This window comes from Aspergillus novofumigatus (assembly GCF_002847465.1).
Source record: "Aspergillus novofumigatus IBT 16806 chromosome Unknown P174scaffold_5, whole genome shotgun sequence".
Taxonomy (NCBI): Eukaryota; Fungi; Ascomycota; class Eurotiomycetes; order Eurotiales; family Aspergillaceae; genus Aspergillus; species Aspergillus novofumigatus.
Window position 1 is genome coordinate 1,178,759 of NW_020194278.1, and position 13,651 is coordinate 1,192,409.

Sequence of the window (13,651 nt, forward strand, 5' to 3'; positions counted from 1 at the left end):
TGTGAGAATAGAAAGACATACTCACAAAGAAAATGCGAGAGCGCTACGCCATTCGCCTGATAATAGCGGTCGATAAGCGCCCGATAAGAGGAGATAAGATTATTTATATAATTTCGAAGGGTCTTGATGACAAGCACTGATCCTATCCTGAGACCAAGAACAAGAATATAATCTCGTTACGCAGAAAAGCCTTGGAGGGACTTCAAGTATTACAATGAATGAGTGGGACGAAACTGCTTTTGTTTATTCTAAAAGATCCGGAACTACATACATGAAAAACAACTCGGAAGAAAGGTAACAGAGCGCATGGATAACCATCAAGAGATGGGCTTTTCTGTCCCTTAACAGAGATCTGGTTGACCTGCACTTCAACCAGTGTCCTGATAAGAGACCGTCCGAGTCTCAGGTCGTTTCCCCCTGCAGTGCCGTCCTGAAGAATTTGACCAGAATAAATGATACACACGAGCAAAGAAAAGGAAAGAAAAAATATCTTGAACGCCGTCAAATGCTCGAGCATCAGAGAGAATTAGAGAGGAAAAAGAGAACTTGTAGAGAACCAGAAGCCATCATTCGACGAAGAGGGCATGAAAAGAAGAACCACCAGTCTATGCGAATCCGAAATAATCACTGCCAGCCGTCATTGCAGTATACAGACGGTGTCTCAAAGTCTCGTAGCTGTCATATTCTGGAAGATCAAGTTCTGATTGCTCAAGTTAGTCCCTGAATTCCATAATCACAATTTCGTAGCGAAGACTTACGGTTGAAGCATGTGTGCGAGCTTGGAAGACGATCCTTGTTGCCATAGTCGCGATGAATATTGAACTTGCTGACCCCGTTCATGCCTTCAAGCTCCTTGAAACCGTTGAGTGGCACTTTGCTTGTTCCTGTAACGAACTGCAGGAGTTTGGCACGTTCCTCCTTGTCAAACGAGCGGACAGCACGCCAGAACCACTGGATTTGCGGTGACGAGGCAGAATAGTTATGATACTCGGTATTGGCTTTCCAGTCGTCCACCTCAATCTCAGGAAGACCAGAGATTAGAAGTTCAAGCTCTTGTTCGTTGAAGATGGAAATCAGATCAGGAGGAATGATTTCGTGGAAGCCTGTAAAGATAATGAGTATTTGTTGTCATGATTGAATTGAGCAAAGAGAAAAGAAAGGAAAGCGGCATACCTTTCAGGAAATTGTCAAGCTGGTCCTTGACTGATTTGACCAAACGGTAATCCACCACACGTTGAACGTATTCCTCCTTATTCTCCTGAGTCACCGGGATGTTGCGGCCATTCTCTATGAGATCAATCACCTGCTTCTCGCCAAAGTCATCAGTTTCGACGGCGAAAGTCTCAGTGATGATGTCGGTAATATCGTTCTCGAGCATCCAGAGCAAAGACTTGTAATAATCAAGGTCAAGCGTTTCCATGTCCTTGATGGAGACCGATCGGCCGAGAATGCATTTGTAGACCGCTCGGCTGAAGTGGCAGTCGAGAACGCGCCCTTCGTAGAGAGCTTTGCCAATGATGCGCCCAATGAACTTGAAAAACATCAGGTGCTCCGAGTTGACGCCACTCAGGCGATTCGGATGGAAGGTGGTACGATCAGCAGCAACGGGGATGAACAAGGCGTAGTTGGGATTGAACATGCCACGAGCAAGAACCTGGAACCATTCTCTGGTCACACCTCCGGCATCGACGCCTTCCTCACCATGGAAGCGCACGTTCAACTTGCCGTACTTCAGTTCATCCGCCGACTTAAAGTACAGAGACTTGAAAGAATCAAGGAAGACTTGGTCTCTCCTGACAGAAAGTTGAAGAGGCGGATGAGGGTGGCGAGGCTCAGCACCACGAGAATGAAGCTTGCGAGTAAAGTAATTGCGCTTGTTGTCAAACTCCAGAACCTTGGGATTTTTGACCAACAGAGAGAAGCTCCCACTCATCAGTCTAGGATTCTGACGAACAAGTTCGTTCAAAATCTTGCGATGATCTTCCGTGAATCTGAAAAACAAGCCTTCCATATTCAAGCCGGCGTCCGCCGAAGTGGTAGACACAGACAGTTCTCGGCTGTTGCGAGCGATGGACGTGTCTTTCAATGTCGTGTTCTTGCACACAACCATCAACGCCTCAATCAAAGGTAAGAGGATAGTAGCCACGTTCAGCATATTTTCTTTTTGACGGATGACAGCCAGGCATTCGCTGAGCTTAGTCCACAGAGGTCCGAAAGTCGAGCTCTCGTACAACGTTTGCAGGACATCTTCCTTAGCCGCAGAGTCAGGTTCAGGCGCCTTAACCTTATCCGCACGGTTGGGATCGAACAGATAGTCTAGTGCCGTCAAGACACGCAACAATTTGGCTTGGTCTGAACTGGCTGGTGAAAACTTCGCCAGAGCCAAGCCCTGCATGTCTGTGCCTGTTCGGGCTTGGTGGATATGAGATAGAAGTTCGTCCAAATCAGTCAGAATCGTGGTGCAGAGACTCAGGGCCTGGTTGACAAGTTCGTTGCCAATGACGTCCCTAGCGCCCGGAATAGCTGAAAGATTGTTGATAGTCGACAGCGTTTCTCTGAAAGTCTTCCCGTTGCACTCTCGAGCAGCCAAAATTTGGACAACCAAGCGAAGATTTTGATCAGGAACAACAGGAGGTTCAATAGTCTTTCTCTTCGGCTTCTCATCTTCCACCGTCTCTTTTGTTGCCTCGGGCTTGTCTGCCTCGACCGGCGCAGCGTCTTCTTGTGCCGTTGTCTGAGCAGCTTGCGGCTCTGCACCCTCAACAGTAGCGGCGGGTGCATCAGTCATGGTTGCATCGGTGCCAGCTGCCGGTTCCGTAGTTTCACTTGGTTGTACTGCATGCTCCTGGTCAGCGCTTGGTTCCGCCACCTGCGCCTGCTCCGGTGTTTTGCCTTTGTCTTCTTCTTGTTGTTTTTCCTTCTCACGACGAAGAAGTAAGGTCAGTGGCTGCGTAATGCTATTCAGTAGACTAGAAAGCTGTTCCATGCAGTTCGGGTTCTCCATGATCAAGCTGCGGTCAAGTAGATTGAGAAGAGCATTCAGGGCAAATTTGTTTGCTTTGATTTCCTTGCCTTTGCCTTTGCGGGATGTCTTCAATTTCAACGTGGAAGCAGGATCATGCTCCGTAAGGAAGAACCACGCAATTTGGGGATTATACTGGGATAAGAAAGAAAGAGTGCCAAGGCACTGCTGCACAACCATAGTTGGAGTAACTTCGCTGCTGACACTCGATGAAGTGTGGAAAGCCATGTTACGCTTGACGGACTGAGGAGTCTTTTGCACCGAAGAAGGCTTTGCACGTAGCGAAAGATGAGCGAAACTGCGTTCAATCGCCGGGACATCTACACTCCCATCTTGGAGGATAGACAGAAGAAGGCTAATGACCTCAATGCGATTTTGACGATTTTCACACACGTTGTGAAGGATGTCGTTCAACTGATGGCGCGCATTTCCTTGAAGAGGCATGAACATCAGACGGAGCAGAGTAGCAACGCCAGCTTTATCGAGCATTTGGACAATCTGGCGTCGTTGTGGCTTCTTGGTCTCTTGATCCTCAGCTGGTTCATTTCTAGGACGATCAGCTCGGGTAATATCGCCAAATTGAGCCAATCGTCTTCCTGGCAAAGCGCGTGCCTCAGTAACAAATTCCGGACCTAGAGTAGCAAGAATTTCCTCGGGTTGGTCCGCAAGTACAGCTTGTCGCAAGGAAGGATCCAGGGTAGCAAGGAAGCTGGCAGCGTCCATATCTTCGGCGTGAGCTGGGGCTTGGGCATTGGCAGCCGCCGCTTGCCTGCGCGCGCTCTCGCGCTCTCGGCGGCGACGGTCAGCTGCTTCTTGCTGTAAAAGTTCTTCGCGAATGTCCGGAGGCAACGCCTCCAAGAACTCCTGGTTAATTTCGCTGGGCTCCTCGCCAGCTGCGGCGGCCTGCGAACGCTGTTCCGCTAGTTGTTGCATGATAACCTCTTCTCGAAGTTCTTCAGGCAGTGCCTCGAGATACTCAGGATCTATTTCCATGCCGGTAATATCAAGCTGACGGCCGCGGATTGTTGTGTGCACTCGACGAGCAGGCTCGGACGGGCCAACTTCACCCTGGGTTGATGGTGGTTCCGCAGCCTCTTCGATAGCTGTTTCTTGAACGTCGTCCATCGGCTCCGAGACGATCCCTGCGGCTTGACGCTCTGCCTCTTGCTGCTCCCTCTCTTGCTGACGTCGAGCGTTTTCTTCCTCCTCCTTTCGTTTACGCTCCTTTTCCTCTTCTTCTCTAGCGATGCGTTCTTGACGTTCACGCTCGGCCCGCTCTTCCTCTCGTCGCTTGCGCTCCTCTTCCATCTGTTTTTCACGTTGCTTCTCTTCCTCAATTGCGGGCGGAACAAGGATCTTCAGCAGAGAATTCACGACACGCTGTGTCTTCTCGACGTAAGTGCTGCTGAACAGGATGCGAGCCTCCTCTTGCCAGCGACTTCTAGTGGTGGCCAAAGCGAAGCTTACGGCTTGAGAAGGATCGTCGCGGGTCCGAGCCGGAGGAGCCTGTGGTCTGCCAAGGCCGAAGATGTCTTGAATACTACGGTTTGGCAGAATTGCCCGCCTATCGACGTGGACATGTATCCCGTCTGGACGAGTTATCACGCCGAAGCCCGGAGTCGCTTGTCCGGAAATTGCCTGCATGATTGCGTTCATGAAGCTTACCGGGCTGTCCATGGGAACAAGACGTCCGGTAGAGACAGGTTCCATGCCATGGACCCAATCGGTGAAAGCTTCATTGCCGGGCAAGCGAGGCTGTGCAGTTTCTGCACCCCGGTCGGTTCGAACAAGAAGAGGATTCGTGCCGTCGTCCGTACCACGAGCGGGGATTTGTGTACGGTGGAATCGATAGGGCTGAATTGGAACTATGCCATGGCGATTGGGCACCATTCCGGTAACGGCAGCCCAGGTCGGTTGAGGACCGCGGAATCGCTGGTGATGTCCGCGGTGCAATGGAGGCTCGTCGCCATCCCAACCCCACGGATCGATTAGGTCTTCATCTATTAAATAATGATATCAGTAATTTTTATTTTTAGCGATGGATGGGCAATTAAAGTCATCGTACCATCGTCGAAGCCTTGGTATGATCCTTCGTCGTCATCAATGCCCTCTAATTCCTCCTCAAGCTCGTCAATTTCGTCATCCTCTAGAATGCTGTCAGCAATTTGCACAATTCCTATGGCGACCAGGTCACTGACCGTCGTCATCATTCAGATCATCATCGACCATATCATCATGAGCATCGCCGAGGCTATCGCCCTGAAGATCCTCGACACCTCCTGCGGCTTCGTTCAAGACGCGGAACAAGTCGTCAAAACGCTGGCTATCACCGCGACGATCTGCTTGCCGAATATCGGCTAGCTCATCCTCGAATTGGTTCATGATTTCCGCTTCCTCGTCATCTTCGGACATTTCCTCGCTTTCCCATTCATCTTCGTCACCTTCCTCCAAGCTATCGTTGTCATGATCACCGGTTATCTCACCAGCGAGGATCTCATCGTCGTCCATACCGGACTCGTCATCTTCCTCATCGTCTTCTTCATCGTCTTCGTCGTCTTCGTCGTCAATCACGACTTCAATATCCATGCCGGAGTCACCCGGAAGGCCTTCGATAGGTCCGACACCCTCGATCTCGTCCTCCTCGTCGCTAACCACCTCGCCGTCATCTTCGGGCATGTCTTCATCATAATCCATCTCGTCACCGTACTCGTCATCATACATCTCGTCGTCTTCCTCCTCCTCTGACTCTTCAGAGCTGGTCTCCTCCTCATGGCGAGGCTCCAACATTCCCAATGTAGAATGGCGGAAAAGATCAGGAGTCTCTTCCCGGTCATCATCAAGATCAGAGACAGACGTGGCCGAGGAGATTTCGTCTTCCTCGGTATCTCCAAGAGTAGAGATATCCGACGATTCACTTAGGATGACGGCAGTTTGTGTAAGCTTGTTCAGCGGACGCAGGATATACTTGATGACCCGCTTGGAGGCCGGGAAGTTGAGGTCAATCTCAGCAATCGAGGCGGTCAAAGCGGCAATGAAATGCTTTTCATACATGGTCTTCGCGAGCTGCCTGGTGGATGACGGGAAAGTCGTGTCACCCGAAACGAAGGCATATCCGCTGAGCATTTTGTCGAACAGGTCCGCAAGCGACATTAGCCTGGAATATTTCACATCCAGCTGTTCATTAGACGCATTCGCTTCCTTGTATGTCCGTAGGGCATGCTCCAAGACAAAGCGCCTTACGAAAGCGAGCTCGGGCTCATCTTCCTCATTCGCAGTCTGATCGTTGCGACGTCTTCCGGTGCCTCCAAACTCACCGGTTTTGGTGCACAGAGCGACGAGTACCCGCATTGTCCAAGCAGAAGTGTTACTTCGCTTTTTGAAGGCAACTGATTCGTCATGCTCCATGGTGCCCACAGGCACGAGAACATTCAGCAGGTAATTCAGAATGCCCGACCGGGGTTTCGACGGCGTCGTTGCAAGGGGATCAGCCTTGCGCGAGAAATTTATGAACTCGACTTTTGTGCGATTATAGGAAGACAGCAGTTCGGTCAGGCATTGCAGGAGGAAACACCGGTAAATGTAAATAGGGTGCTCATCCGCTTTAAATGGAGGTTTTTCCGGTTTCTTGGAGGTACGCGCGCCCGCCAGTTCGGCGCTGGAGATGGACGGGGAGGGTTCATCGGTCGCCATTTCTATATCAGTCTGAGTTTCTGATTGATCGTTTACAGCTGCATCCCCGGCTTCAGCTGGAGGTTCCTTGTCTTCGACATCCTTGTAGGACAAGAGCTCGGACAGTAGATAGTGGATAACGCCGTCAGGGTTCTCTACCACAGGTGGCTTCAAATCGGCAGCTTTACCCTTTTCTTTGTCATCCAACGAAGGTGCACCACTTGAGACGTTATTATTGCCAGCGCTCATGTTGTCAGCACCTTCTCGAGCCGATGAGGACCCTGGTGAGCCGCTGGTCTTGTCCGACTTCAAAGTAAGAATCTGTGGGCGTTGACGGTTATCGTACCGCTGCAACTTCAGCTTCTCATTGGATACTTCGACGAAAAGTTCCGGTGACCTCAAGACCAGATGGTACATCTGCCGAACGTAACCGGTAGTATCGATCTGACGAGATGATTTCGACTCGAAATTGGCAACAATCTCGCTCCTCATGATCTGACGAATGGTGTCCGCGTCTTCGACGATATGGCGCAGGATCAACATAAAAGCACTTTGAAGTTTCTCGTTCGTAGAACTCGACAGTTGCTTAACCATAACGAAGAGGCGCTGCAAGCTTCGCTTCTCCCCAAGTCTGACAGCTATGCTGCGACTTCGGGTGAGGATGACGAGAATTCGACACACAGAGAGAGCTAAAGTGTCATCCTTCCCAATCCTAGGTAAGATTTCGACTATGGCTTCATAAAGTTGAGTCTTCTGATCCAGGGAAACCAGAGGCTCCTCAAGCTGCGCCGGTCCTGCGTCATCAGGAGTCGAGTTGTCACTGTCGGGCAGATTCCAACGAATTTGAGGCGGCTGCGCATCGTCCGAAAGCAGCTTCTCCAGGATAAGCAATACATGCCCAATCCAAGGGAAAGACTCGTCCGTTGACTTTTCTGGAGAGACTTTGATGAACCCAAGGAAGGTTGTGAAACATTCCTTCAGTTCGTCCAGTGTAGCAGTATACATGTCTTTGTCTTGCAAAACCAAGGCAAGCAAGTGGGCATAAGCTGCTACCTTTTTACCAGCAACTTGGAAGTTTTCCATCTGCAACGAGACCAAAGACTGAACAAGGATCTCACCGACCTCTCTGCGGAAGCTCTCGGGATCACTGTGCTTCTTTGTCGCGGACGCGATGAGGTCTGATAACTCGAAGGATACGTCATGGTGCTCATTCAGAACATCCAAGCAACGCTCGATCAGATTTGAGCGAACCTTTTCACGTTCCCCGTCCAAGTCTTCAACCGTAGTGAGCTCACGTCGTCTTGAGGACTGTTCTGTAGGTTGCCCTGAGGAGGCTGTTCTTGCCTGGTTTGAGCTCTCAGATGAGTTTCCTGAGGCGTCGGCGTTGCGAGCATTACTAAGCGAGGACATATCACGATCCTCGCCAGCCACGCTCTGCTCATCATTGAGAATTTGAGTCAACGCTCTGGCCAGAAACTCAGTCCCATTGCCAAGCTCATTATCGGGTCTGTCCTGGTCTTGCTGCTGGCGAGAACCGTCATCAGTTGACCGTCCGGATGCCTGAGCAAGGAGCATGGCGAGAGTGGAACGTTCCAAGAATCCGCTATTGAAAGGCGGTGCGTCACCAAGAGCTGTATCTTCTGACGTCTCGCCACCAGCAGAATCGATATCTTCCGGGTTTGGTGGGACTCTCGGTGGAGCTCGCAACCGCTTCTGTGCCTTGCAGTACTCTTCAGCAGCAAGGTATACGTTGTTGCAGCGATAAAGAGCTTCGGTAGCCAGATCTTTGTCGAATCCTTTTTCTTCGTGTAAGTGAGTGACGCGATCCTTATTGACTACAACCGTCTTCCTTGTCGCTTCTGCTAGGAGAGGCGGAGTGTCGGAGCGATGAGCAGCTCCAGTCTCATATTCGCCGTCCAGTGATGAACGAAGGATGTCAACTAGACATTTGACCACAGAGCTTGACGACTGAGTTGCGAAGTCGGAATTCCACAATTCTCGAGCCATTGGCAATATTTCCATCCGAAGATCGACCAAAAATTGGCCGGGTTGAAAATAGTCTGGCCGATCTCGATCCCGATCACCAGTAGTAATGGCCTGTGTCTGGCTGGAATCAACAATGTTTTTGCCCGAGGCCAATTCCGCGAAGAAAGAGAGAATGATCTTGATGCCTCCATAAGCAGATGTAAGTCGTGCGGAAACATCATTCTCGGACTCGGAAACAGACTCAGGCGGCGTGAGAGCCTTGACCTCTCGCATGAAGACATCGCAAATCTCTTTCATGACTTTCAACCCTTGTCTTTTCTTGAATGCGAATAGAACAAGGGTGAGATAGTGCGAATGTGGACGATCGGCTGTAGCTGTTACCCCAATTAAATTAGTATCAGGGCGACCGTTTAGAGCTCGCAAATCTGCGAGTAGGAAAGTTAGAGCAACTTACCTTCATAAAGCAGATGCGAAAACGACGAGAGGATGACAATAAGGTAGGCGAATCGGTGCTTGGGATTGTCGCTTGAGTTCGGAGGAGTAAACTGTAATTGATTAAGCACAGCCCCGGCAATGGCGTCCGCTACCAAGGTCGCGTTCTGTCTCTGATATGAGTCTACCCGCCGCTTTCCTATCAGACCGAGCCCTAAGTTGTGGAAGAAACCGGTGATCGAAGAAGGCAGGGAACTAAGGAGATAGCGGAGTGCCTGCACATTCTTGAAAGCTGCACCACCCTCTGGTACCTTGCTGGTGGTATCGTTGGACTGCTGCACAGCGCCTTGCAGTTCTGGTCCACGGTTTGCTGAGCCTTCTGGCGCAGACTCAGCAGTGCTACCTTCCGCAGTAGGTAGTTCAGTCCCTTCGTTGGGCTTGTCCGAGCTAGCTGCTTGTGATTTTGTAGCCTGGTCCCAAGTGGCAGGAATATTCTTTTCGAGAAGAATCTCCTCCCAAACGCAAGCAGCATGCAAACTTCCCAGAGCGGAGACGAGGACGCAATATCGATCGGCTAGGTTGACTTGAGCAAAAGCAGAAGTGTGTTGACTAGGGCGGGTCTGATACAAAGGCATGGAGAAGATTTCACGAAGCAAATCTGTAAGAACAAGAGTGGCAGCCATATGCTTTGCAAAGTAAGTTCCATTGGTCTTCGCGATGTCCAAGGTCTCCTTGCCTTTCCCCTCGGATGGCTCCTCGGTGGCTGGTTTAATCAGAGGAGTAAAGAAACCCGAATCCTTCGGTTCAGACCAGAAGCCAGAAAGACTGTTGACAGCACTCTCTGCTCGCGTGACAAGGGACGGCAAGACCAAGTGCGGTTTGGTTTCCGCCAACATATGCACTAGTACCGTAAGCTCCTGATTTGCATCTGAATTGTGAAAGTCGAATGGAAGACTCTGCAGGGTTGCGAAATCCAAAACGAATTCAACAGCCCCTGATTCGATGAAAGACGAGCAATTGGCTTGGTTTTCAAAGAAAGCGCCGAGGAATCGTACAACAGGGTAGACGTAATCTGTAACTGTGAGGCCAGCCGAATCCACGTCCTGAGGCTCTGCATATTCTGGGGAAGATGGGAGAAGTTGACTCAGATCCCCTAAGTTGAGTTTTCCACCGTTAGGAAGAGTGCTGGAAGTCAATTCTCGTACTCCAAGGTTTCGAAAATCATCCAAGGATGCGTCCATTGCGGCACCGATCTCGAGGGCCAGCACATCGTAATCGCCAGAAATCTGAGGCTTTCCTTGAGGACCTTCCACCCACATCTTCGTTCCCATGCCATGTGCCCAAGCCTTGCTCTTGCATAGCAGACCGACGCGTGCTACCATCACAATGATAGCGGTCATGATCGACGCTTTCAGTGCTGGATGATGCCTCACCAGTTCGTCGAAGGTGGTGCCCAATGACCGCACGAGATTGTGGTCATCCTTTAGACACTTTACGTGCTGGGGATTTTCAAAGATCTCAAAAAAGCTTTCCAACGCGTTCGAAGACTGGAAGAGCTCAAGACCAGATGAATTGAGACATATGGCTCCAAAAGCAGAGGGTACGCAGGACAGTGCTTCTGCAGCAGGCATGATTCCAGGTGCGAGACGCGCATCCTTCGATCTAGCCATGTTGTATTCTCGGTCTTTCTGTTCGCCATGTGGCGACGGACCACTCACGGCAGCAGACGGCAGAGGGGTTGGTTGGTCACCAGGCTGGGTCTCAGGTGCAGCACTCTCCGTCTCGATAACCGGGGATTTCTCTGGAGCCTTGAGCTCAGATGAAGTCACAGCTTCCAGGAAACTCTTGCTCAATCCTGCTTCGGCAATGACTGCATAACTGGTAGGTTCATTGTGAATGAAGCTACTCAGAATGTTAACGGCGTTGCTCCAAACATGTGATCCGAATACCCGAGCATTCTCGAATACGAGCCGGAGGGAAGTCAGCAATTGAGGCGAGTCAATCAAATTCCGTAGGACTCTATCAAAGCCACCGCCATTGTGTTGCATGATGTGGTTGACGAAGCGGAACATCCATCGAAGGGCTTGTTGTTGGAAATATGGAATCTGATAGTCGATCGACGGGGTTTTGTGCTGCGCGGGAAGTCCAGCACCCCTGGAGACACTCTCAAACGATGTCTTGGTCTCGTAGTCAATAAGGTCTGAAATAGCGTCAAAGCCCTTCGCATTCGTGAGCGTCGCGAGAGCATCACGAACCGCATGAACAAAGGTATCGAGAAATTCCATGACACGTGAATAAACGCGGCGAGCCTTCTCAGTGCGAAGATTCAGGATATCAACAAACATCGGTATCAACCCAGCTGAAACAAGAGTTTCCGGAGTTCGAGTGCTTGAACCAGGAAGCGTGCGCAGAAGAGCAAGTAGAGCGTCCCGCCATTCATCCTGGCAGGCTTCATCCTTGTCACTTTCGTCCGATGCTAGCTCATTAACAGCTTTTCGAGTCAAGAACATGAGAACCCCATGATTGACATTGACACTCAGTGCGGCACAAACGTCAATAGCTCGTGACTTGTGCTTTGCTAAAGCATCAAGGGCGTTTAGACCCAAGGTCTGCAGAGTACGGGAAACCGGAAGATCGCCGCTTGCACCGAGATGAACGAGCTCGCCCAACTGGTGGGCAAGCTGAAGACGTTTCGGTTGTTCGTTATCATACTGCAGAATCCTCTGTTGGAACAGCGACTCAGGATAGACATAAGCTAAGTTGGTAACTGCAAGAATTCGGATAGCGAGAATCTGCTCTCGAGTGGAATTAGATGTGGCCACACCCAGGGCGGTACGGATTCTGTGAAGTAGTTCGTACTTCGACTCATCCGGCAGCTCGTCCAAATGCGCAGCGAGAAGATCTTCAGCTTTCGATGCCGACACCCTGGAGTAAGGGATGTCAAGAACTTTGCCTCCGCGCAACGCTTCCTCAGGTTTTCCGGAGGGGGAATTGGTGATGGAGCCCGGTGAATCTTCCACAACTGTCGTACGACTTAGCTGGGGAGTAGGATGGGTGTGACTTCTCCGAAGAGGCGTCGGTGTAGTTGGAGGTTGTGACGGCAATCCAACTTGCGCATTCTCCGATGCCAACTTTGCAGGTTCAGCCGGGGCCGAAGGATAGTAGATCAAGCGCACATGACCCCACTCATCCCAGGTGTCAGATTCGCGAGTAATTGAGATCAAATCATTAGCATTATGTCTGGTATGAGCTCCTTTCTCCTTTCCTTTGGTCCCGGCAGTAAAGGGAACAGGCGCCTTGCCGGACGTGTAAGGGCGGGGAAAAGGTGCGGCAATCTTCTGCAGCTTCTCTAGGTCGATGTTATAGTGAGCTGCCAACAAGCTCTGCTGAAGATGGGAACCGCCACGCTGACGAGAATGGTATCTTTGTGCCAGGCAAAGAGCCAACCGGAGGGTAGACTGAAGAAGAGAGAGTGAAGTGGTGTTCAGAAACTCCCCTAAGCGCTCGCTGCTGTTATACAGGCTACGATTTCCGCATTTCTCTAACAGAAGCCTGGAGAAATCAAGAATCGCTTCCACCAGTTCCCTATCGCCCTCCTGCCCGTATCCCAAGGCATTCAGTTTGGAATCTGCATCCTCAGAACTGGATTGACCATCGGAGCTCGTGTATGCGTCGATCAAAACATATCTGCCAAAAGGCTTGGTCTGCGGGCCGGCGTTGAGAGCATACTTCTCGATGACGGACGCGAGGATATCGTCAAAGCGGTTCAATACATTGATCCAGTGATACAGATCACCTCTGGGAAACGGCCATAAGCGAGAAAAGGTATTGAGGTGTAAGGGCAGCTCTGGTACAGAGATAGTCGTGGCACGAGCTACGAATTCTGCCAAGTATGGTGACTGGAACAGGAAAGAAAATTTTCAGTCAGCCTGCATTCTAGAGCTGGAGATCGAGCGGGGTGAATGAACTTACAATTGTCGCCTCATGCTTTTGGCTGGCCACCTTCTTAATTCTCCCCATGATGATGTTTTAAAGTAGACAGCAACTCATGAGGAGGTTCGCTTCACCTGCGGTTTGCTCCTCCTGGTGAGGGTGGGGAGGTCGTGAAGACCCAAGTCGCGCAGACCGTCGCGGAGGAGCCTTATGACGTTTCGGGTCTTCTCCTTCCTCAGCAAAAGCCCAACGAATGGAGTAGGACTAGGATAGAAGCAATGAGTGTTAGAGGAGGAGGGAATTAATACGGAGTAAAAGAGTCTTTTTTCCCCAAGTAAAAAGTTTGGGATGGGTGAGAGGAATGTGAAGTGAGATGATGGGTTCTGTTGCAGCTTTGGAAGTATCGATAGGCGTTAAAAGTTCAGAGAAACAAAGTGCAGGTCGTCTCTCCGAAACTCTAGCAACCTAATCAGTCAAGAAGGAGTGAGATGAGTATCAGGAGACACTCCAAAGCTGAGACAGGATGACAGGAGGTGGTGCAAAAGGTCAAATGAAGGATGTGTTGAAGTTTGGAAGGTTCGTGAAATTATCCAGATGATGGAGCTCTGG

The 13,651-nt window shown here is 50.6% G+C and overlaps 1 protein-coding gene across 1 annotated transcript; it reads right to left on the bottom strand.

Moving 5' to 3' along the window:
- Positions 1–380: 380 nt before the first annotated feature.
- Positions 381–13,616, bottom strand: tom1 (E3 ubiquitin-protein ligase TOM1). Its single transcript, XM_024829044.1, has 7 exons — positions 13,082–13,616; positions 9,132–13,008; positions 5,221–9,051; positions 5,088–5,168; positions 1,174–5,022; positions 759–1,103; positions 381–700 (listed from the first exon to the last, which is right to left on the bottom strand). The coding sequence occupies exons 1-7, from the start codon at positions 13,127–13,129 to the stop codon at positions 606–608; spliced, it is 12,126 nt and encodes a 4,041-aa protein (XP_024681288.1). The 5' UTR covers positions 13,130–13,616; the 3' UTR covers positions 381–605.
- Between the last annotated feature and the right edge of the window lie 35 nt (positions 13,617–13,651).

Bases quoted from the DNA above. Each gene is read 5' to 3' on its own strand.
- tom1 (XM_024829044.1), bottom strand. From the start codon at position 13,129: ATGGGGAGAATTAAGAAGGTGGCCAGCCAAAAGCATGAGGCGACAATT. The intron at 13,009-13,081 runs GTAAGTTCATTC...TTCCTGTTCCAG, and splicing joins AAAAGCATGAGGCGACAATT to TCACCATACTTGGCAGAATT. The intron at 5,169-5,220 runs GTCAGTGACCTG...ACAGCATTCTAG, and splicing joins TGATCTGAATGATGACGACG to AGGATGACGAAATTGACGAG.